Source organism: Lytechinus pictus, chromosome 11 (assembly GCF_037042905.1).
Source record: "Lytechinus pictus isolate F3 Inbred chromosome 11, Lp3.0, whole genome shotgun sequence".
Classification (NCBI taxonomy): Eukaryota; Metazoa; Echinodermata; class Echinoidea; order Temnopleuroida; family Toxopneustidae; genus Lytechinus; species Lytechinus pictus.
In genome coordinates this window covers 24,131,087-24,157,908 of record NC_087255.1, presented here as the reverse complement: position 1 = coordinate 24,157,908, position 26,822 = coordinate 24,131,087, and the positions used below count along the sequence as shown (strand labels likewise).

The window sequence follows — 26,822 nt, the reverse complement described above, 5'->3', positions numbered from 1 at the left end:
TCTTCTTCTCCTCCTCTTACTCCTTCTCCTCCTCCTTCTTCTTCACCTTCTTATCACTCTCCTTCTTCTCCCCTTGTTTTGATTTCATCGTGAAATTCGCTCGCCCCTGTTCAGCCGCAATGTTATCGATTTATCCAACAATGTTTCACTTCTTTCAAGGTATAAGCACGAAAAGGTCATCGCAGACACGCTAAATAAAAAAAATAAAAAAATCACTCCCATTCCCCTTCTCTTCCCTTGTATGTTCCCATCAACCCACGAAACTGATAAAACTAGGCTTAATTTCTTGAAATAAAAAAACACCAACAAGTCATATAAAGTAAATTTAGTTTAATAAATTGCCTTTGACAAAAAAAAAACATTTTGTGACACCGTTTTCTGCTGCACGTGAACATACATGTAGATGAATCCACAACATATTCTACTTGAACAGATATGTACAATTAATAAATCATTTGTTTAAAATACAATATTTCCCTTTGTTATAAAAAGTATAATCTCAATACACAATGCATCAATATTGATATCTTTACATTATAACACGATTGATAAAATTGGAAAGAAACGTTAACATTACAATAATGTATTAATATGAAATTATAATATTGCTTATTGCAGCTGTGTAAGTATTTGTGGTAAGAAAGAAGTCGTCAAAAGAAACTTATTCCTGCTTAGCAGGGCATTGTACCAGGGGGCTGGTGGGGCAAGGTTAGAGACCATGATAGGGGAGGGGCCAGTGACATACCCCCCCCCCCCCCTCCAACACAATAACACTGTTCAGGTGATCAATACCAGCCCTATTATGACGGCCTGTTACGAGATACGAATATTACGGTATTCACTAAAGAAATGCGTTATAATGGCAATACCTCTCAGCAAGATTTGCAACTACAGGTGGACCAACTAACCAACTGTGCATTGATTCCTATACGTAACGCCGTCAAAGATCATTCGCCGGTGTATTATAAAGTATGTTCCCCCCTCCCCCCACCCAATCACAACCCCTGCATGAAAGCTACGGACAAAGCAATTAAGGGGTGGGGCATTGTTTACACACACAACCTCGCCCCTCCAATCGTTTGGTTATCTAAGTAAGATGATGACCTCCTAAAAATACTTCTACTTCATTCTTTACGAAACGTGCCCAAATTCAATTCAAATACTTTTCAAAAAATTATAGAGCTATTCAATTACATTTGAGGATTAATTGGCAACACTGATTACAAGTTGAGCTGTACATAGAATTCTTTTTAAAAAATAAAGTAAATGGCTTAAACCGTTATATATTTTGAAGCTCTGTGCTTCACCCTTGCCATGAGGTTGGATTTAACTCTACTTCCTATTATCCCATGGCAAGATATTAATGTGTTTTGGCAATCTCCAACCAGGTGAAACTCAAAGTCATTGCAGATTGCATAGCAACATGAGCGGCTCACACAATGATTGGCTGGGTTACTCCCAAGGGAGTGGAGAATGTGCACATAGTCATGTACATTGTGTGTGTTCAAGACTGATCAGATCCAATTACAAAACTTGAAGAGTGCTTATATAGATATAACACTACAGCTCATTGTTGGATTAGCATCGATCTCAATTTAAAAAAAAAATTATAAAAAATCTGAATTTACAAATAATCTAACTTCAAGAAATCAAGATAATTGTTCCAGGACGACACTTACATGGTAGGCCTAGAGATTATTTAATTTGAAAATTGTATAATGATGTCAGATTTGATGGTTTCTGGAAAACAAGCTAATCCTAAAGATTATATATATAGTGTGTCCCAGAAAAAAAGGAAACCATGATTCAGTGTGATTTTTACCAATCATGATCATAAATTTTCTTTATAAAATGCTTCTCTTCTTTAATTTGAGACCCATCTCAACGTTCATACTGCAAGTATGACTGAGTTAGAACAATGGAAAGTGGTGCTATCTAATTTTCTTTTGCACGAGCAAATTACGATTTTGAGTGAGTTTTTCTGGCTTCTAACTGCTATCTATTCGGCAAACAAATTTTATAACTTGAATATCCATCTTTTCAACTTCCATATGAGACCTTATGCGTAAAATATGAATGAAAGATGGTCGAGAAAAAGGGCTTCAAATGAAAGAGGGGAAGCATATCTTGTCATTGATGTGAATCTAATGAAGCAAATTTATGATTATGATGTCAAATATTACACTGAATTGTGGTTTCTTTTTTTTCTGGGACGCACTGTATATGTAAATGATTGATGGTCTCTGTTTTTGGCAAAGTATATTTCATTATACATACATTATAAGAATAGATTATCAGCCTCATTTATTTGGGTTTTTTTTCTTTTATACATACAATAATATACAAGGATAAGGGCTATTATTAAGTTAAACCAAAAAATAGAAGAAAAAAAAATTGCTTAAAGTTGAACACATAGTGTATTCCATTTACATTGCAATACAAACAATTTGATGAATATATGAAACAAGGTATGTCATCAAGTTAGAACAAAGAGGTAGAAAAATAAACAATTTTGTTGCACATCGCATTATATATCATACAAAATAAACAATTTGATGCATACAGCAGTACAAAATATTTACAAACACTCACATTGAAGACAATTTCATAATGCAAAATGCAATATGTAAAACAACCCACTACAGTACTACACATAAAAAGACAAATCTCTCATCACATAAAGACACTACACAGTCACAAAGATGAAATAAATTTCAAGAAATTTTACATGAAATTTGAAAATCTTCTTACCTCAATATGCCTAATTGAAAGTTATTTACAATTTTCTTTAATAACACAGAATAATATCATTCCAATCTTGTACATAATTTATTGATTTATTTCAATAAACAACACAAACAAAAACTTCAAGAAAATAGACTTGAATATGTGAATTCTACATATTGTGATATTCTACTTAATGGAATGTTAATATAATTTTAAATACAGGTATTTGCAATGAAAGCTGACTTCCTTGGTAATTTCTCTATTTTCAACATGGTTAAAAATATATTTCAATATATGTTTTTTTTTAAATAAAAACCTTTAAAAATGGAAATGTAATGACCACACAAAATACTTCAAAAACATCTAATTAGTTAAGGTATTAATTATTCAAATATAGAGTTAATTATGTTATGTTTCATTGGTAAAGTATCATCTTCTTTCACTGTCTCACAATACAATAGTAGCTACAAAAGAATTTCACCAAAACAATTGAATGTGCTATTAACCCTTTCCACTCATACTTCGCACCAATGCACACTCGGTGCCGTGCGAACTTTGCATTTCACACTCAACAAACAATGCATTGTTTCCCTCCCTGAAAATAATTCAGTACAGATGGGTTCATGGTCCAGCGCACAAAGAGTTAATATACAAAATACTGTTGCCGAGTTGAAAAGCAAAAACGGGGGTCTGTTTCATAAAACTTGTTATCATAACAAATTTACAATAACAGTTAAAAGCTACTGAAATCCTTCAATCTGATTGGCTGATCATAAATTTGTTGGAGAAATTGTGCATTTGTAAACGGGACCCAGATTAAACTAGACTAGAGGAAACTTGTAAACCTCTAGGAATAGCATATACAGTGTATTTGTAATGTGTAATATGGCACTGGCAACATAAATATTCAAACCTCTACCCAATCAAAAACAGTTCATTAAAATCAGGGCAATTCCATATCGATCAAAATTTTTCACATCCGACCCATTTATCTCCATTCTTTCTTGAGTTTAAGGACTGCTCAAACCATGATAATGCCACATATCATTTCATGCAGGAACCACATACTTGTATATACAGGGTTGGACATACTGTACATACTTCACGAAATTGCCCATCAAGTCACAGGAGCTTGCATGCCTCTCATTTATGAAAGCATGCAGTTCTTGGCAAGCCCCTCCATTCTATTTGATCATCTTGATTATCCAAAGCCACTTTTGTTTCAATTGCTTGGTTCTTGTATTTCCTTTCTTGGGTGCAGAATACCTGTGATATATTTGACTCCGATTCACAGAAATAAACAATTCTTAATTTCAAACCTCCTTCTATTATTCTATGACCAATGGTCTGTACCTCCATATCTCCGCATACTTTTCCTTGATCTGCTGTATCAATAGCTTTTCTGAATGCAAATTTCTATAAGCCAGCAAATTCTCCACATAAAAACTAGCAAGGCATTTCAAATATGTGTAACTTTCACTCAAGTAACCTACACTTACTTTCACTTTGTGGCTTGAGTTCTCTCTAAATTAACAAAATATATTTCAATAATATGTACATATATTCATAAACATTTATACAGATACATTTATGGACAAACAGCATGGTACATAAAAATAAGACAATACACCATTTCTCAAACACATTTTTAAAGACGTTCCTCTCTGACAAAATTTAGAAATGGCTGAAGGCAAGTGTGCTGTCAGTACTGAACAAGAGAGCAAGAAGGCATAAACAAGTGGAATTCATATCTTATCAATTCAAATAATTTTGTAGTAAAGTGATTAGAAGCAATACGTAGATTCTTGAACACATGGCACAACGATGAAAGAACAATAATATTCAATATCAATAGTTGAATAGAAAATGCCTCATTGCGCTTTTTATACGTTTATATTAGCCTGCATGCAAATTACTTAGCGAGTTTGCAGATAAGTCAAGTCTGCATACGCGTCTATCTGTAAATAATCATTCTAGTGTAAACAATTCTCTAACCAGATAATGCAAAACAATTTAGTTCTTCGAGATTTACTTCCTCAGAAGTCGAAACCATTTCGAAGAGATTTGCGAAGGCCGGCGTCAACTGAATATTCTCGGCTCTACATACTTTTGGCAAGTGCATGCATGGTCAATTGTTGATGGGGATGCAAGCCATTTTATTCATAGGTCCGAAATGAACCCAAAAATGTGAAAGCCACATGTGTGCTGTACAATATAAGGCCTTAAAAAGCCTGAATTGTGAAAGTGTAAGAGCATGAAAATAAGCAAAACCCTGAAAGATGGCATCTCTTTGTTTAATATACATGTAGGGTCAATGGCCCGTATTCTGAAGTACAGTTAAGGCAAGGAAATGATCTAACAGTTTTGAATTATGGGAAGCCCAAAAGATTCAAAATTGCATTTTACATCATGTGTTTCTTATCTTTATTTGGCTCTTGGCTCATGGTTTAATGATGAGGAGAACTATTTCAGATATTATTGCCAGTCAGTTATGGATGAGTCTCAAATTAGTTTTTTTTTTAAAGGTGATAATACCTGTTAAGAGATAAGTGTCACAATTGGCTTTTCATAATTAGAACCACAACTTTAGACCAGAGCTTAAATCAAATCCCAGTACAGAATCAAGGCCAATGGAGATTGCTAAAGTCGTAGGTTAGTACTGGGTAAGTCATCCACTGATATGTACCCTGATGGATTTGTCCTGGTGATTGGTAGGCCTACATACCCACTTGCATTTTGAAAGGGTGTAGGAAGAACTGTCCTCACTACAGGATTCTGCAAGGGCTGGTTAGACCGATGGGTGTCTTCAGCAGCGGAAGACAATTTGAGTGGCAAGAGTTGCTCAGCCTGGACATGCCCAATGTTTCCATTCAGTGAGGGAACAGGGCGAACTGTCTCAGCTGTAGGATTCTGCATGGGTTGTTGAGACTGATGGGTGTCTTCAACGGCAGAAGACATCCGGAGTGGTGTTTGCTCCTCAGCAGTGACATACCCAGTGTTGCCATTTGGTCTGATTCTGGATGAGGCAGAGGAAGGTGGACAGTCAACAAACCCATTATCCGAAGGTGTCCTCGAGTTACTCCTGGCTACACTTGAGACAGGATGAATTGCCGCTGAAGATGGACCACTTCCGATGTTCAGTGGGGCATTGGTTAAATCTGAAACGAATTCGCCATCTATGCATTCATGTGGAGATTTAATATTCTCAAGGGGCTTGGGGTGGATGATGACAGCATGTTCTGGGGATGACTGTGAAGAAGAAGAAGGGTCATAGTTATTACTTGATTCATGTTGTGTGACAGCTGGCTTTCCCAAAAATACATCACCGTGAGCCACATAACCAGAGTTACAAGCCTGAGGGGATGTGGATTCAGATCCAGACGGGAGAACATACTGTTCTGGACCTTCTACAATCGTTGTTAGGTTCTCAGACATTGGCAAACCTGTGCATGGATCACAATGTGCCAAGGAAGGCTGTTGGCCTGCTGATTTGGAACGATCAGAAAGAGAGTAAAAATAAGAACAATTATGTAGGGCTGGGGTTGGAGGTTGACAAATTTCATCATCAGTGCAGTCATCGCATCCACCTGAGGAGCATTTACGAATTCCAACGGATGCATATCCCGAATCTCTGGGTGAATCTGCAATTCTCACAGGAACCAGACCAACCATTGCGTAGTAAGGATTTGGATAGGACGTATCCCTGGTGTTCTCTAGCTGGTTGTAGTCGCTGGATCCTCCCAATGACAGACCCTCTTCTGAGAAAGAGTAATGCCCACCTACTGGCGACAAAGAATCCAAGTCTGTTTCCAAAGCATCGGGTGCCATCTGAATAGGGGGTGGGGACGGCATCAGTTGAGACAACACAGAATATGGGGGACTCTTGTCGGTATTTCTACTGCTGCTTGGCATCTCAAGAAGTGGAACTCTTTCACCCTTCCCACCATGTGTGCAAGAAGGGTTGGAACCTCCCCTTGAGGAACTGCTGCCTGTGCTGGATGTTCTGTAGCCTTTGTCTTCCAATTGGGAGTCTTCGGACTCTATAGACATGCTCATCAGAAGCTGTCTCTGGGACTCCTTTAACACTGATGGGAGTTCATCAAATACCTCATTCTCGATAGTAGTCGGCTGTATGTTGCCCAGATTCTACAAGAAATAAGAAGAGAAGATGTGTGTTGATCAAAGTATTTTCTTCCAAGCAAAATTAAAAGATGCCTCCCTGAAGATGTTTCAACTACGATGTAAAGGTTGTACTCAGGGACGATTTCGTGGTGGAAACATTATCACCTGACCCCCTGAAGTGCAGGGGAACAAACCCCTTTGTCCTTTCTCAGGGCTTTAACATATAAAATATGATTCTTCAATCATCTTCTTTGTCAGTGGGTTATATCGAGGCTGACATGTGTACCGGGTAATACTCCATTGAGTTCCGCTGTCTTAAATTTTGAGTGAAATGAAGATTCTGATTAGGTTCCTACTGACCATCTTATTGACAACAGTGACAATGTATGATGGTGGGCCCCAAGTCTGCCCACCTAACAATTTGAGTTAAGATTGAACATGAATTTCTTCTTATTTCACAAAATCTTTCAGATAATAATGTTCCTTATATTATTTTGAGTAAGTGTACCAAATTTCTCATTAAAAAAATGAAAGGAAATATACGATTTTCTTGAAAAAACATTGGGCTGTCATTTTCAGATTGACAAAAGAATGGTACCCCATGTCTGCGCACCCATTCACTTTGCACACGATTCAGGGATTTTGATGAGTAAGGCTGCATTTTGAGGCCGTCACACAAAATGCCCTAAATTCATTATTTTTCCATCATTTTGAGTTGGATTTTTTTATGAATACCCGTCTATGTATTGCATGTGTAAAGTTCGTGCTCGTTGCGTATCTTCTTTTACTAGAATCGCGCAGATACGTGTGTGTGCAGACAAGGGGGACTGCGCAGACTTGGGGGAACTTGCCATACTACCTTGCCAAGCTTGATTATATTTTGTACAGTGACTTGTAATTTTATGAAAGCCATAGCTTCATCTAAGGAATGCAATAACAGTCAAAGGACAGAATGTGTGGTCACAGGAAAGGTATCTCATTAAGAAATATCAGTCCAAACGAGGTTCAAATTAAGGATTTAATTATATATCTAATCAAATGTCAATTCCAATTTATCTACTTATCATTCTTTACTTGTTCAAATGAAAGGTTAAAATTGAAATTGAAAACTTTTTGTTAACCCTGTCCAGAAAAATTTGATGTTCGCTGGTGCATAACAATATAAAACGTTTGTAAATGAGATCACTTGTAATAAATCACTTACATGACATCAGGTATAATATGCTTAATTTTAACAAAAGCAAGGTTAAACTTGAAATTTTAATAACAGTGAATTATAGCTAATGAATTAGATCCAGGTATTACATTTGATGTACTGTTCATAAAATCATAAACAGTACATTTAACCAGTTATATGTGTCAGACCAAGAGGATATTTGACAAATGTGTATAACCTCACTATACAGAATGGAAAATGGGCTACATGGAAATTAGACCGACCGGTTTAACTAGTAGATCTCTACAGGATCCAAATTCTGGAATAGCCTCAATAACAAACTGGTTGATAGCCCCTCTCTCAAAATGTCCAAACATAAGCAGTTATACCTCTTAGAGAGGTACAATGCTGGAACGTACTGATGGTTGCAAATGATTATGTTGTCCATTTCTTCTTATACTCTCTAGTATTTCTCCCTCGACCCCCCCCCCCCTTGGCCGTTTGGTGGTTATTTTTCATTTTCAATAAATCTTGCTAATTTTATGTCTAATCCTCTTTATCTCACACTTTTCATCTTTTTATGGTAACGTGGTGCCTTTTTATTTATTTTTTGTATGATAATTATGCAATGAATATTCATTCCATTTCACATAATGTCGCTCAATGTAACAACTTATATTTTCTCCCAATGGGCACCTAATTTTATACAAGCTCTGCTTTTTATTTAGGCTCCTCACTTTTAAATATTCTGTAGTGTACCTCTTGTCAGATGCTTATGTTAAACAGTTAAATTAATCTTGATACACTATGTTAAAGAATATATCTGTTATCTATTCATTGTTATTTGTGTTAAAAGTGGAACAAATAAAATTCAATTCAACTCGGATTAGAACATGTAGGATGAGACCTAGTGGAAAGTAGACAAAGCGGGTATAAACCAAGCACCAAATTAAAATTCAAACTACACCGCAGGTATTACTGCTACTCATTGTTCCTACTTCATTGTGACAAATGGAAGACAAAATCTAATGAACTTACTCCATGATATACAGGCGTTGGCATAGGTTTTGAATTATTCTTCAGTCTCTGGAATCCAAATGCAAGAAGGGCCATTATGAGAAAGGTGACAAGAATGCATAACCCAGCAACAAGACCTCCTACAAGGCAAAATAAAGATATAATAATAATGATAATGATAATAACAGTAATAATAATAATAATATTAATAAAACTAATAATAATGATAATAATTTTAAAAAATAATAATGATAATAATAATATTAATAAAAAAATAATGTTACCCTGGCTTTAGCATGGCTAACCTGATTGGGAACTTGTGCATTCAAGGAATTCCTTGATACCCAGTCCTACAAAACACCTAAAGGAAGGAATGACAGAGTTAACATGATTCATTACCTGAGATTTTCATCAATTTCTCCTGCACAGCAGACACCTTAATTTCCTGCGGGTTTGAATATCCCTTGGAATTGACTGCCGTAACAGAGATTGTGTAGTTCTCATGCTTGGAAAGGCCTATTAAGACAAAAAGTGACAAATGTTCAAACAAGATGATTACTTTCATGACAATGATATCTGCTTGCTATTATTTTTAAACTTAAAGGAGAATGAAACCCTTGAAACCAGCTGAATCCATATCAAAGAGAAAAATCAAAGAAACATAATGTTGAAAGTTTGAGGAAGATTGAATGAATAATAAGAAAGTTATGAGCATTTGAATATTGAGATCACTAATGCCATGTAGATCCTCCTATTGGCAATGCGACCAAGATCTGTGATGTCACACACGTACAACTCCCTCATTACTTTAGTTCTTATTTTACTTATATTCTCACTTTTATAGAGTCTATCACAAGGTGAGGTGTTCTCTTTATGAGAGGACAAGTACAGAGGTTTCACAACATTATATCATTGAAGAATCGTTTGTCATATGATTAGAATGAGCAAAAAGAGATGTTTTGGGGTACATTTTCAGTGACCAAAAGGGGAGAGTTGTTCATCTGTGACATCATGGATCTTGGTCGCATTGCCAATGGGAGGATCTCCATAGCATTAGTGATCTCAACATTCAAATGCTCATAACTCTTCTATTGCTAGTCCTATTTTACTCAAACTTTTGTTGATTTTATTCTTTGATTTTTCTGCTTTCACAAAAGCTAACTTGCTCCAAGAGTTTCATTCTCCTTTAACCTTAAAGTCCCACCTTACAATAATATGACCTAGAGGAAACTTTTGAGGATAAGTTAGAAATGTATATATCCTCAAGGCATGTTTGGAGACATTACTGTTGATTGTTTCCCTCAAAACCGCATAGGTGCCATGATGGGTGTCTATTTAGCACCACCCTCAATACCAGCCTTGTGTTTAGTTTAGGACATGGCGGTTGCTTGCATGTTTAGCACCAACTCAAATGTCAGCCTTTGTGTTCAGTTTGGGTGTCATGACTGGTTTTGTCAAAAACCCTAAACTGAACAGCTTTCCGTCAGTTTACTGGAGGTGCCATGGCTTGTGTAAATTTTGCCCCAACCCCTAACGCTAGCCTCATGTTCACTTAAGATGCTCAGTACGGCTCATGTCAGTTTTGCCCCAATCCCAATACCAGCTTTGTATCCAGTTCAGGTGTCATGACTGGCGTATTTTTCTCATAACTCCAACCAGCCGTCTATGAAGTTCACGGTGTCATATGGCTGGTGTTTGTTAAGCCCCAACCTCAATACAAGCTCAAAAAGAGAATGGTTGTACCTTTAATTGTGTAGTTAAAATTGTCTTCAGGCAGAAGGTAAAGATATCGATCATCAAGATTATAGGTAAACACAGAAGCATTGGTTCCATTTTGGGTCTCATCATCCAGGCTCACTTCAATTTTAAAAGAAGTTATTCCCTGGAAAGGCTGCTCGCTGTTTTTATTTTGCTATAAGGAAAAGAAAAGCAATGAACATTGGAGAAATTGAAGCGAAATTAGACCATAAAACCATAAGCATGACAGGCTGTATTACAAGGTAAGTTGTGAATATAAATCTTCTGATTAGGAGAAACAATAAATTAAAGTTTTCATAATTTATAGAATGATTATCAGAGATCAGAGAAAGTGTATACATTACAAGCTTGCCAACCGGGATCTAATGACCAGGGTAATAATATATCTAGAGGATATGATTCAAAGTATCAAGTGATATACAAAAGCAGAATATTTTTATTATATTATGAGATATTAACACGGACCGTGGAAAGTAAATCAACCCCCCCCCCCCCCCCTCATGATCATGGTCATTGACTGCACGATGAAACCCTTGGCATAATCTATAAACAATAAGCTCAAATTTTTCAAAAAATCTCATTTATTTCAATTATTCTGATTTATCCATAAATTTAAAAAGTTGCTCTAATTAACTAAATAAAGTGCCCAAACCTCTACTTTTTTATTAACTTACTCTTTGTATGATATTGATCAAATGCACTTATAAAAAAATCCACTATTACAAATTTTTTCTTCTTTATATTATTGTTTGTATTTTTTATTCTTTATTTTCTTACTTTTATTTTTCAATGCTTTTAAAAAGAAATTATTGGTGATAAACACAATTAATTTAATTGAGTTTACACAGTTAAAGTAGAAATAATGATAAGTTTAGAGTAAATATACAATTTGCATCGGATTTGTTTTTGAGCAATTTTGGGTCTGACATGCACTTACATAATGTCATGCAATTTTGGAACCAAGTACCCGTTGGTCGCTTATATGGTCTTGAAAGTTACAAATACTTAAAACAAATTTACCGTGAAAAATGTTGAGGGAGGTGGCTGAATCAGCCCCCATCCCCCTTCTTCATCTTATTAGTGTAAAATGTCGGGTCTACCCCAAGAGAAAGTCAATGGAATATTAGTGTCAAATTTTTTTCAAAAAGAGGCAAAATCCAAGAAGGGGTAAATTCCAGGAGTTAAGTTGCAAAATACTGAAAGAAAAACTTATCATGAAATATGTCAAGGGAGGTGACTGAATCAGCCCCAGCCCACTCCCCCCCCCCCCCTTCATCTTATTAGGGTTAAAGGTCGAGTCTTCCCCAAGAGTAAGTCGATTGGAATATTAGAGTCAAATTGTAAAAAAAGAGGCAAAATTCAAGGAAGGGTAAATTTCAGGAGTTTACTCATTAATGTTTAGGGGTTTCTTTTCCTCTACGTTGGTCTGTATGTTTATGCAATTTAAGACTTATTTGGACTAGGGTTATATGCTTAAAAGTCAATAAGAAACATGCAGCCTAACAGCACTTGTGCATGCATCTCGTCTGCTTCAACTACTCCAATCTGGCAACGGTCCTTTCCCATAATGCAACATTCTAATCAGTGTAGTCTTATGATACAGGCCTTCTTGAATGATAAACACTAACTACTCACCGCATTAATTATGTTACCAAGTAGCAAAAAAAATAATGTTTTTCCCCTTAAAAAATTTGATTTTCCCTATGCAAATAACATCACATGCTGATTTATTCTCATCATTATAATAGTCATTTGACAAGGTGTATATTATATTCACACAGAAAGCATGCAGAAATGCATAAATAGGGTATTCTTTTGACAAATGGGGCATGAACATATAGTACAGGTGTCTAATTAAACAAAACCTGGGGTTAAATGTGTGCGTGTGTACATTGTGTACATTGATAAAAGTGATTGTACTCCCCCCAACCAAGGAAATCTCCTCTCCTCGTAGAATATCTTCTATATCTTACATTAACACTCCATGTGAAAGTGACATCTCTCTCATCCGGTCTTTCTTCATTTTGAACACTGGTGTATTTTTTTGCAATATTCAGTATCACATCTGGTGCTAGAAATCAAATAAGTGGAGAAAAAAAAAATTACATCTATGAAACATATATTTACGAGTAGAAAGATCTTCCGCATTACTGTTTCTTTCACTCAAAAAGGTAGTACATGTAGACTTCTCAGCTTTAAAGTTAAATCTGATATTGCTCCTCAAATTGGCAACTTAGGTACACAACTTTCAAGATGAATCTGCCTTTGTCTTCAAATTGGCAACAATTCTTCATTTTCATTTGGATTGAATACGGATAATAAAATGAAATGTGGATACAAGTCAAAACAAATGACAATCAACTTTTTAATCAGAGATTGCCGAATTTGGATCTAGCATATCAAGATTTCATTCTTGGGGATATGAAGTTACAGAATTAGTCATTTTCATCAAGTCAAATTTATTTTTAATCCAAGAAAAATCAGGAATAAGTCCTAATTAGTCGCATGAGTGTTCGAGAGTCTACACACAGCGCTTCAACACATCAGGGAATGCATGTTTTCACGAGTATGATATTCCAAAAATCCGGCTATATCTTTATAATTATTAGTTCACTTGCCCTTCATGGATTGGATTGTGAAAATAAAATTCAGTTCCATGAATTTGGTGTAAACATTATTACAATTAATGCAATTCCACTTTTCACTATTCAAAGGGGTACTCCAGGCTTAGTTGCTTAGTTCTATGCCGACATTCTTCATAGTTCCATTGCTTTGAATGTTCTGTTTTTAGTTCTAAATCTGAAGAAAACTTCAGTTCGCTCTTCGCTTGTTTACTGTGTTCTTTAAATTATGTTTAACAAGTCCAGATTTCAAATCCAATATCTCAAAAAGTATCGGCTCGCGCTTTGTGCACGGTCTATTTGATTAGTGAAAAATTTATTATAATCATGAGTCACTGCAAATAGTTGATAAACATGTCCTCTTTCAGAAAGGTTAATTAAATGTATCAGCTTGCGCTCATATGAATGATTATATGCATATTATTTATGCAACAAGTGCTTACAATGTCCAGTTTTCTGGTCGGAATTCAAAATTTCAGCTCGCGCTTCGTGCTCGCATCATTTGTTTGGTTGATATATATCCACCCTCTTCATGGTTACAATCGAGTTTCCAGGTCGAAAAATATAAAATTATTTAGCTAGCACTTCGCACTTGCATTTTGAGATTGGAGAGAAATTCTTTCATGGATCACTGCAAACAGTCATTAACAGGTCTTTTTGCTGGCCAGTAAATTAATATTTTCAGCTCATGATTTGAGCTCGCACAGGTCGTTTAGTTAAGTGCCCCCCATGAAGATTACAAAACTGCTATGTTCAATTTTCAGGGCTAAATATATACAATATCAAAACAAATTGAGCTCGCGCTTCGCATTTGCGTGGTAATTTATATTCAGGTCATCGATCAATCGTAATTGCGCATGCAATTTTTGTTCAAATCTGGTAAAAACATGTTCAGCTCTTTCCACTTTGACTTAAACCTGAAGGGATAATATCTATTGTTCTCTTGATATTTTCTTTGAATTTTGCTTTCCTGCACAACAATGGATAATGATAGTTACTGAGGAATTATTGCTATCATTAAGTTTCAATCAGAGATGAAGGAGAAATCCATTACAATTGTTGAATTCAATTTTAGAAGTCGGCAAATTTACAACAGGATTAAAGGAAAATATAAATAAAATCACCAAATCTGTCATGCGCAAATTATCAAAATTTCTGACTTCATTCTTTGTTACCAATCAATAATCAGTTCTGATACATAATCTTGAAATAAAACATTTTAATAATGCACAAAAAAAGGCACCGCAGAGATAGGGTAATACTGTCGCCAATTTGAAGAATCAATGATAATCAAAGTTTTAAATAACTCATTGTGCAAAAAAGGAAAAAAGAAAAGCACATACCTGTTGGCAAAGTTCTGTTACACACTTTATCAGACCAGTCTCCTAGGTTCCTTGGTTTTCCATATCTTTTTACAAAAGCAACCATCCTGATACAGTATTTTGTATTGCTTGCCATACTCCCTAATACTTGCGGACTGGGTCTATTATCAGGCGATGTCAATGTTATCTGAAAAAGTTATAATACAATGAGTAAATGAGCGATATCTTCAATTAAAGTTTGTATCCTGACGATTCCCACGATTTTGACACTTAAACTGAAAGATGATTTATACCTTAGAAAAAATTGGCAATTATTTTTATTCTGGTTTGGGTCGATTCCAAGAAAAATGTTCATGTAAAATTGCAAAAAACTGCCACATGATATACTTTCTTCTGTCCTTTGGAGAAACATGAAAATCCAGAACTAATTCATCAAACAAGTGGAGCGCCTCTGGCAGACTCACCTGCATCGTGCGATTCAATATAGCAGCAGTGATGACTTTGAAAACTACTATAAAATAATTATTCACAAAAAACACCATTCGTATAATGATACAATACTACATTCATTGACAATAAATGACATTTAACCTTGATCATGCGACCTAAGACTTGCCAGTGATACTTGATTACCCCTATATCCACATTTTATAAACTACATCTATAAACTTTGAAAGTTATGACAGCAATCTAATAATAACCTCCAAAATGGCCAAGGTTCAATGACCTTAAATTACCTTTGACTTTGGTCATGTGACCTGAAACTCGCATAAGATGTTCAGTGATACTTGCTTACTCTTATGTCCAAGTTTTATGAACTAGATCCATACACTTTCAGAGTTTTGATGGTTATTCAACAAATATCCCCAACATGGCCAAAGTTCTTTGACCTTGGTCATGTGACCTGAAATTCACACAGGATGTTCAGTGATACTTGATTACTCATATGTCCAACTTTCACGAATCAGATCCATAAACTTTCAAAGTTATGATGGCAATTCAACAGATACCCCCAACTTGGCCAAAGTTCGTTGACCTTAAATGACCTTTGACCTTGATCATGTGACCTGAAACTCATGCAGGATGTTCAGTAATACTTGATTAACCTTATGTCCAAGTTTCATGAACTAGGTCGATATATCTTTTAAGTTATGACATTTCAAAAACTTAACCTTAGGTTAAGATTTTGATATTGATTCCCCCAACATGGTCTAAGTTCATTGACCCTAAATGACCTTTGACCTTGGTCATGTGACCTGAAATTCAGGCAGGATGTTCAGTATAAATACTTGATTAACCTTATGGCCAAGTTTCATGAACTAGGTCCATATACTTTCTAAGTTATGATGTCATTTCAAAAAATTAACCTTCGGTTAAGATTTGGTGTTGACGCCGCCGCCGTCGGAAAAGCGGCGCATATAGTCTCACTCTGCTTCGCAGGTGAGACATAAATGAATAGGTGGGATGGATTATGCGGATCACTGATTAAAATAGTAAATTTTTCAACCATTCTCTGTAAAAAGATTTTCTTTTTTTAAGAATGTTGAGTTGATATGCTTACATTCTTTATCTGCCCTGTGGAGGGATTTTCATAACTGAATATAAATCCATAAACATTTCTTCTATCAATACCACAGTCAGATAGCGTCCAATAAACATCCATTTTATTGGCGAATGAGGCGATACTGATAATACGGGGTGCAGGAAACCTGGCTAAATGAGAAGAGACAAAAAGACTGTAAGAATATTATAACACTGTATTTCTTAAATAGTTTTCATATACATGCACATGACAATTAATAGGCAGTGTTTTCTTTTAAACTTTGGAAAACACTCAGAGAAATCTAAATGAAATAGTGACAACTGAAAAGACATGCAGCTGACTCATAATCAACACCTTGCCCATCATTCAGTGGTGTATCCATGGGAAGCAAGGGGGGCATATGCCACGGATGCCACATTCAGGGGGCACAAAACAAGAAAAGGAAAACAAAAATGAAGAGAAAAGGCAAAGGAATAAAGGCGCAGAAAAGGAATACCACTGAAGGTGATTAATACCCCCGTCTTATGGTAATGCAGTTTTCAACACATTTTAAAAATGAATCTTGCACGTCTTTACCCAGGGATGAATATTCGTGCCAACTTTTGATTAGTGATATACCTATTCTCTTCAAGAATTCCAACAAACAGTCCTTCAAATATTCCCTTTCAAATGCAAATAACTTTTCATCTCTAGCTGCGGGTTTGCATTCTGATACATCAAAATCTTCATTAATTCTGACAAACAGTTCTGAAATACATAGGCCTATTTTTCTGGCTTAATTGTCAAAGCTTTTCATCACATGCTGATTTGAAAAGATACAAATCCTCTTCATTATTTGTTTACAAACAATCCTTAAGGGTAAGGATATGTGAAAAATATTAGCTCACGCTTCACGTTCCTATTATGCCGATCATTGGATGAGCTCCACATCTTTTTCAAGAACTCCTACAAAGTAGTCCTGAAAATTTCCCCCTTGGTAAGTTTATCAAAAATTTCAGCTCACCGCAAGAGCTTGCATTAATTGCTTAGTTAGATAAACATCATGGGATAACTTCTTCCTAAAATATCCAGATTTCAAGTCTAAATATCAATAATTTTCAGCCCGCGCTTCGCGCTCGCAATACTTGTTTAGATATACATCATGTTGATGATTACAAAAAGTGCCTGAATATCAATAAATTTTAGCTCGTGCTTCGCGCTCAAATTCATTGTTAAGTTAGATATGCATCATGTTTATCTTTACAAAAAAATCCAACTTAGAATATGTATGTATATATATATATATATATATATATTTTTTTTTTTTTTTTTTTTAAAACCAACATACATATATATATATACATATATTATATAGGCTATGTATGAGTGTGTGAGGGTGTGTGTGTGGGTGTATCGCTAATGAGGGTATATGATCATTTACTTTTATTTCAGTCTTTTTTCTGAGTTTTGATACAGGGTTTTCATTTTTTTCCCAAGCCGGGGGGGGGGGGGCACTTCCATTGACGAATGGATACCATGCACGTCCGAAGAAACATGTAATAAGACTCTCTTTTTCAAAATAATAACGCTGCCAAATACACTAAAATACTGATAAACGGTTAATATTTCGCTAGGAAAGCTACGTGTTTACGGTCAATTTGCGAGGGTACAAAAACACTAAAATGGTATATAAAAGATGTACTCTTTGCTCTAAAACTATGTGTTTAGGGTCCGATTTGAGCGAGGTGTGGTAGGTGGGGCGGTACTAAAACCCAATGTAAAAAGGTAAAGGCAACGTATATCCAGCCGCGACGGCTTGCGACATAATGAACGCCAATTGATTTTTTACCAGCAAATAATCTCTGGAAGTGATTAGCTTGATATTTCATCTCATCTGCACGGAATCAAATCAAATACAAAGATTATTGCAAACTTACTCATCACTCCATCAGTTGTCTATGCTTCTCTGATGTAATTGTGACCGAAATGTGCATACACATACTAGAAAAAAGGATTGCTGGGCTGTTAAACTATCGCTGTACTTGTTTAGGGGTCCAATCAAAGGATGCTTGTCAAGGGTACCGTTTTGTTTCCAATACTTGTTAAGGGTAGGTTTTCACATGCCGATGCTCGTGTTAAGGGGTGCACTTTCAGACAATGAAAAATATATTGTTTTGGGTGTTTTTCGAAACCCCATGGATGCGCGTGGTATCTACTCGTCAATGGAAGTGCCCCCCCTGGGTTTCCAAGCAATCTGATTATAACAAATTGACAAGCTTTCTATTTCAAATTTTTTTCTCTATGATTGATGCCAAAACAAAACAGTAACCAATATATCATGTTTATTATGTAAGGAAAAATGTTGCAGAAGAAAAAAAACTAAATTAAATCAAATCATGAACATGCCCATCACCATCATTATCATCATCATCAACATCATTTCAACATCAACATCATTATCATCATCATCATCATGCCCATCACTATGATCACCATTACGATGATCATCATCATCATCATCATTATCACCATCACCATACCCATTGCCAGTATCATCATAACCAAGCTTGTCATAACCATTATGATCCTTAACAATTTCAACAAAAAGGTTTTCTCCCTTACCATGTAGGAATACGTCATACTCGCCGGAGCTCGTGACTGTTGCTAAATCATTAGCGATATTCAATCTGAGAGTATGGTGACCAGCCCCTTCTACATCACATCCATTTCCATCAATTTCACATTCATGCCATTTATAGGCAGGGTCCGGACTGTTACTAAAGAAGATCGAAATAATCAAATAACTGAATCAGAAGACAATAAGATAATTGTGTTATGGACAGTTAAAGCCCATCTTTAGTTATTAGTAAATACCCCAAAATGCATTAAACTATTTCAATATGAGATGAATGCTGTGGGTGCCCTAAAAGGGTTATGATGAGAAAAATAAAAATTTGTTTTATCAGATGACCTTAAAAAAAAAAGAAACTGCACGCCTGATCAAAATAAAATATCTGCATCTTGTCTGTATAAAAGACCTGAAAAAGGAAGTTGGAAGATGTATCTACCGGTTGTTGCTTGATTTCATTAAGCTAATCAAATATATATATACAAAAAAACTTTGCGCAAACCACCAACATATGCAAAAAGTGTCCATGTGCCACAAACACTTTCCCCAGGAGCGAGAATGAATATTCTTTGTAACCTATTTTTTCTCAAATAATATTTGGACTTTGTATGTTTTACTTGTTATTTTTGTAATGTCAGGTACTCACGTTTTGTTATGTATGCAAAAAGCATATTTCTAGAACCAGGGCCCCGTCTTACAAAGAGTTACGATTGATCCAATCAATCGTAACTCTATGGAAATCCACCAGTGTCAATTTTTTCTACAGGAAATTTGCAAAATGTCCTTTGTAACAATGAATTTATAGATATACATTCATATCTAGATTTTTTTTAAAATAAACATGCATTTTATAAGTTGACTTTGCTGGCTTTCCATAGTTGTGATTGATTGGATCAATTGCAATTCTTTGTAAGATGGGTCCCAGGAATGATACAGGGTGTAATGGTAAAGATCCAGTTTATGAATCTATGAGGGCAATACAGCATAATTTTGTACATGACACTCATGACATCCTTCTACATGACTTTGATGATAATGTTATGTGTAATTCATATAATTGTGGTAGTTTCATTTCCATAATTCATTTCAATCTTGATAATAATATGAGTTCTGGGGCCTGTAACACAAAACTTAGCAATGATCTTAGAAAATTTTTCTACGATTGTTTCCATAGACTGCAATGTACAATCAATCGTAGAAATCAAGCGTACGATCAATCGCTATCCTTTGTGTTACGGGACCCTGGTCATGATAATATTAACATTCGTGTTATAAAAGTAGCAATTGTCTTGTTAGCCCAACCATTAAGTGAAATATTTAACCTCTACATTCAATCAGGTGTATTCTCCTCTAGCATGAAAACTGCTAGAGTTGTCCCAGTATTTAAAAAAGGAAATAAGGATTTATTGACCAATTACCGTCCAATTTCAGTATTATCAGTATTTTTTTTTTATATTTGAAAAACTTTAAGATGTATACTCGTTTGGTTACTTTTTTACTCAAACAAAATATTCTTTAATTAAAACAGTTCGGATTTAGAGAAGGATATTCTTCATATATGACTTTGCTTGAACTTATACTGGGCAATATAAGTTTTATCTGATATAAGTTCTATCTGTTTGTGCTTTAAAAAAAATTTTAATCCAGGTAAAATATAAGAGTATTTTAGTTTTTTACATTTTCTATGATATTCACCAGCTAAAAACATGCACCTGCTCATTCCTGGTTTTGCGATTTTAGGAAAACTAGCATTTAACTTTAACATTTTGCTGATCCTTACACTTTATATTCAAAGGTGACCTCAGTTGGCAAATGAGTGTCAAAAAGCTCTGGCCATTCGCATCTGTATGCTAACGTGTTGCATCCAGAACATACAAAATTGGGCACTCGTGGTTTAACTGCAGAGAAAACATGAGAAAAATATATGAGTGAATTTATTATTATAATTATTATTTGTTTGGCGTCACCTGTGCCTGGGAGGCGAAAAGCGAACTGAATCACAGACTGTGACCGCAGGTCTCTCCTCCCGATATAACTGATTGGGAGGAGTGCAGGTGGACCACTACACCGGGGTTTCCCCCTACACAATTGGAAAGCTACTTTAACAAGGTGGATTCTTGAATGTTGAGTTGAACCTAGCATTCCTCAATGGAAGGGGAGGCGGTAACGATGACATCAGTATAAAGTTAGACCTGACCACCTCCTCTTTGCAGCACATATTTCAAGTGTGGTAGGGGATGGGATTGGAGCTTGTGACATCATCCTCTTTCATAGGTGTCACTCACTTTCATGCAAGAGAGCATTGTGACCGAGCAAGAAAATTTGCTACTTTCGGCAGTAAAACTTGAAATTTTGAAATTATAACACAATACAAAATAGGTAATAGCAGTGAAAAATTGTAGAATATCATCCCTGAAAAACAGAAACTGTTAAAATAATTTCCTACTTTCAGCCATGAAACTTGCCATTTAAACTGATGATAGTAGATTACATGATAGGGCATAGCTGTGAAGGGGGGCTGTTCTGTTGATCTCTAAACAGTTGAAGACAGTAATTCAAGTATAATAAACAAAAAAAAATTGATTTAAAAGATTTAGTTTCCCTGATTTTGTTCATTATGTCCTCATTTGTCTTTCTTTTCTTTTTTTTTTTTTTAATTTTTCTTATTTTTCATTTTTTGAAAGTTTTCTTTATTTAATTGCTTTCTTTTTCTCCTTTACCTTTTGTAAAACTAACTTCTAAAATAAATGTAATACATACTGGTTAGAAGCTGATCCTTCAAATGTTTATTTTGTTATCACAAGAGTGATATATGTTCATGCATGAAAAGAGCCATGTAACCTAAAATTAAAAAGACATGATCTGAACACCTACCAAGTTCTGGCATGTTAAAGTTTTGTTTATTTTCATAAAACATACATTCATATATTATGCAGTATGAAAATTGAGATGCTGATAGTGCATCTATTACATAAATGTAAAATGTTTCAATTTTTTGTAGATTTGATGATAAAGAAAATCATCGACAAATAAAAATGAATTATGATTTGTGAATATTGATTTATTTCATATGGAATCAAAACAAAATTTTCAATATTCGAAGAATAAAAAGGGAACAATAGATAACAGAAAACAAAGAGCTTCTTGATACGTTATACTGTGTACTTACATCCTATCGAGATGTTAAAAACCATAAGGACGTCTCCTTGTGAGGACATGCATTTGTATACTCCACTATCGTCCAGTGTCACTTCATGTATCATTAACTGTGATGTGACATTATCAAGGTTAGTGATAATCCAGTCTGATTTAGGGCCGTTGACACTGTGTTCCCATCGGACATTGGTGGCAGCGGTGGGATCGAATGTACAGTTCAGCCTCAGAGTTTCATTAACCGCCAAGATATTTACTAATGAACAAAAATGGGGGAAAAATACAGAACAGGCCTTTTGAGGAAAGGGTTCTAGTCTGTGCAGCATTGTAAATTTCGATTTAAATGCAAAAATTGTAATGTTTGATTTCCACAAAAACAATCAGATGTTGCACTCGACCTAATTGAGGTGAATAAGTACCTGGTGGGATCAATTCTGAAGTCAGGGTAATAATAGTTGTGCCTTGTATCCTCTGGAACAAGTGGGACTACAAACCATGCAAAAACTGTATTCTGCATTAGTATAAAGACCTATCCTACATGGCATTTAGAAATTGCCAGTGGTGATCATAGCTATTTGCACAGTCAGGCACCTGCCAACATTTAGAAATTGAAAATCCTCTACTCTGATTACGCGATTCCCAGTGGGTTTTTTTTTCGAATTGGTCAAACACTGTGTAGTAGGGCCCATAGTGGGGCCTAGGGGTGAAGCTCCCCTGAAGCTCCCAGGGTTTATTATATTTCAAAGAAGTTAAGACCACTCCATTTGTTAAAAAACTCTGGATTAAAAAAAAAAATTGTTTGCATTATACAGTGCGTATCAAAAAAAGTTAACAATTTGAAAAAGCCCTGGGAATTAAAAAATATACAACATGTGGGTATTTTTTTCACATATATGCTCGGCTTTGGGTCTTATCTATCCAATGAAAGTAAAAGTTTTGACAGAATGTTACACTTGAGTGAGCACTGTCCATTTTAGTAAAGAAATCTGTTTATGCAGAAATGCTCGTTTTCACGCTGTGTCGAGGGGAAAGGGCGAAATCAAACTTACCCCGCAAAACATTTCTCATACATTTCCCTTGCACTTTTAGTCACTTGAAATAAAACGGATACATTCAAGCATTTTGTAACAATTTTGCCTCCAAAACTGAAATTGTAAGCACAACCTTTACCCTTTTTGTGCCAGCTGGATCTGAGGACATAACTGAATCTGAACAAAAGTTTATATCAGACATCTCCAGCATTTCTTCATTAAGTTTTTATCATTTAAAGTGGGTTTACATTTCATTTTTCATTCAATACTTGTTTCTCCACACTTTTCTCAAGCTTGACAATGATTAACAAAATAAAAATCAAGCCTAAGCCATTTCATGTAAATCACGGCTCAGTGTAAAGCAAATATCATCACGATGGCCTCGGTGTCTGGGGGAGTGGGGTGGGGCGCAATGCACTCTTCGAAGTGTTTTGGGCAAGGAAACAAGTTTAAAAAGGTAAAAAAATATCTTCAAATAAATTTTACTAGCTAAATTCCACGTGTTCTTCATGATTAAGGTCTACTTTTATTCACATTACTATTTCAAAGTTCTGCGCAAATCATTTTTCACTAACTTTTCAAAAGTAAGTGGTGTTCACTCAAGCGGAAATATTTTTCAACAGTTATATCGTCATTTGCTTACATGGATCTGTACCAATTTTCTAAAATGTGGAAAAATCTTCTGGATATTACAAATGTATAACTTTACAGGATTTTTCAAAGTGTAAACTTTTTTTATATGCACTGTAGTTTATACATGATGATTAAAACCAGTAATCACAAGAAAAATGTCCACTTTTCTATGTTACTCATCATTCTACTTTAAATGATTAAGAAAGTTATTAGAATCTTAAGTTTTGGAATTGTGACATCATCAACGAGCAGCTGCCCCATGTGGTATGTAATATAATCTGCATAAATTTTAATTTTCTTAATGGTTTGTGATGATTTAGTTTTGTTTTCTTTTTAGAAAAGGGTGTAAAATGATTTGTTTGATATACTGAAGGTACAGTAAAAACCATTTTCAATTTTCTGTAAAAATGACATTTAATTGATTTTTACCATACGATATGTAGGGAAGCTGCTCACATATGACGTCACAAATCAAATAATTAAAATTCAAATAAATTTTTTATTCGATGGATTTTTCTGAAACCTTTGGCAATACTTTTTAGTATTTTCTGCTATTTTTACAATAAACTTTTTGTCAGGGTAAACTTCCCCTCGACCAGTTGTTAGCAAATCCTAATATCAAGAAACAGGACTTTGAATGATAAAATGGCTCGTCATACATATGTCAGCATACACTTGCTTTTAAACATCCAGGTGGGTGTTTCATAAAGCTGTTCGTAAGTTAAGTTAGCTTTAAGAATGACTGGTGAACCTTTCTCACACATTAAATAATCACCGATGAACATTTAATGGTGAATATCATTTACAACAAGAAAGGATCACCAGTCGATCTTAAAGTCACTCTTAACTTACAAACGGCTTTATGAAATGGCCCCCTGTGGAATATTTGATGAAGTGATTACTTGTACTCACCATGGTGAAAATGAATGGTCCTTCTTTGCACCACAGTTGTCTCATATATGCATTCAATGACACGTCCATGGTGAGTGTGATTCAGGTTGGGAATGCTTAACCTGGAGCCGTTAAACACACGTGTACCATCAAAAAACCAGAAGGTCTCCTCCCGCACTCCATTATCTTCCTCCAAATAGCAATCAAGGACAAGAACCTCTCCTTTTCGTATAACAACTATTTCATTCTGATCAGCATCTAAAGTTGAATTTAATTAAAAGACCATCCAAGTGTCTGAATACGTAAATAGAAAATATGGGGCAAAGGATTCTGGAAGAAATTGATAATTGATGAGAAATAAGCAAAATAAGCATGGCGTTTCGAGCAAATTGTCTTTTTTTCCAAGCAACTATACTACACTGTCTACATGTCTTTATCTGTGTTGGCGATCTACAGTGAACGTTTTTCAGCTGGGACTTCATGATTTCACAAAGTTCAGTAACTGTACCAGACCGAGATTCACGATGATACAGTGACAATTACTCTTGGTTTACAGACTTTCTTGCGAAATTAGTGTTTACTGCGACTATTTTCATTTAATACAATTCATTTTCCATCATTACATAATGAAAACTTATGCCCATAAATACAGGTAATTAACTAGCAATGCAAGATACCATCTCCTCAAGGGCAATCATTACAATGTATACCTGGAGTTTTTGTCACCGTTGTAGGCCTAGTTGTGCCAGCTGTTCTTGTGGTAGCTGGAGTAGAAGTGGTTGCTGGTATGGTGGTCATGTCAACCCCAGTAGTTGTAACCTCTGTATTTGGAGAAAAAAAATGAACCTTTCATCCTCAGTAGCCTATACTTTCTTGACTATATAGTTTCCCTTAATTAGTAAACCATGCAGTTTTGAAGACTGCTTGGCTAGATTCTCATCACCATCTTCTGAACTGGTTTTCATAACCACTTCATGTGAAGCGGAATTGTTGCTAAGGGCGCGCTCTCAGTGGGGTCACATGTTTCACACCAAATTTGAAAACACAGCATAAGCATTCTACACAATGTGTGTGGAGAAGCACGCCCAACATGTGCGAAGATTTCTTCCTGAAGAACGGCTGTGTCCTTAAACTAGTTCAACAGGGCAAGGCAGTCTTGAAAAGGACACCGCAAGGTGGTTTCCAAACTGGTTTGGAAGACCACTAAAGATCACGTCCAAGAGCGCTTTGAGTGTTCCCATTACAAGTTAATCTACTTTCCACTAAACTGGTTTCCACTTGACTAGTTTTCAGACTAATATGAGAACAGGTCATGAGTATACACCATCAAACATAAAAAATAAACACACAAGGCTCGAGTGGACTTGTGCCTCACTCACTTGTGATTATAATGAGAAACATTGATATCATTATTTTGATGATGAACATCATCATCATTATTAGAATTACTATTATTATGATACTAGTCCTTCATTTTGTATACAAACTACCTGTACCTCATTTGATTATAATTCTCAATATCCAAACAAACCCTGGGTTTGAGACACCACCTCCAGGCAAATCACTATAAGCAAGCAAAGAGTGAACATTTCTACAACTCTGTAGGGATATACCCGCCCATTCTAACCCCAGGCCATGCACCTCACATGATCTTTACCTTTTATGCATCTGTGAACTTAAGTTTGGCTGCCACGGTAGCAATAGTTGATGAGTCGATCATACGTCATAGTCCATCAGGTAAACTGTGACAATTGGACAGATGCGACAGACCAAAGTGGGCCCAATTAAATCAATTCGCCTCCCATGCAGTCACATACAACATCAAATAAAATAAGATCTACCTTGAGATGTGATCACTGATGTGGTCATTTCCGCTGTGGTGTTTTCAGATGCGATTGTCCTTACCATGGCTGTGTCATCAAAAGTTGTTGCAATTTCTAATGCTGTGACATCAATCATATCAGCTGTATCTTCAGTTGTAATAATTGCTAACATAGTGCTGCTAGCATCACCCGTGGTCGCTTCAGAAGTCACATGATCTGTAGTTTCAAATTTCAAATGCACACAAACAAAATTGTATATTACACACTTAACTTCTAAAATTTTCAAAAAATGACCTCTGTGTCCTTTTACCTAGTAACAACAAAACCTAGACAGATCTAGTCACTCACATAGCAAAGTTTCGAGAATAAAAAATAAAAACTTATCAAAAAGCCAATAGAACAAAAAAAATATCCATA

General features: G+C 35.5%; 1 protein-coding gene across 1 annotated transcript; it reads right to left on the bottom strand.

The window, feature by feature from the left end:
- Positions 1–315: 315 nt before the first annotated feature.
- Positions 316–26,618, bottom strand: LOC129272002 (uncharacterized). The gene is made up of 13 exons (XM_064106170.1): positions 26,424–26,618; positions 25,293–25,403; positions 24,604–24,840; positions 22,044–22,283; positions 20,655–20,772; positions 18,868–19,022; positions 16,285–16,436; positions 14,745–14,910; positions 12,754–12,851; positions 10,766–10,934; positions 9,422–9,538; positions 9,044–9,162; positions 316–6,873 (listed from the first exon to the last, which is right to left on the bottom strand). Exons 1-13 carry the CDS (start codon positions 26,575–26,577, stop codon positions 5,368–5,370), a joined length of 3,342 nt encoding a protein of 1,113 aa, XP_063962240.1. The 5' UTR covers positions 26,578–26,618; the 3' UTR covers positions 316–5,367.
- Between the last annotated feature and the right edge of the window lie 204 nt (positions 26,619–26,822).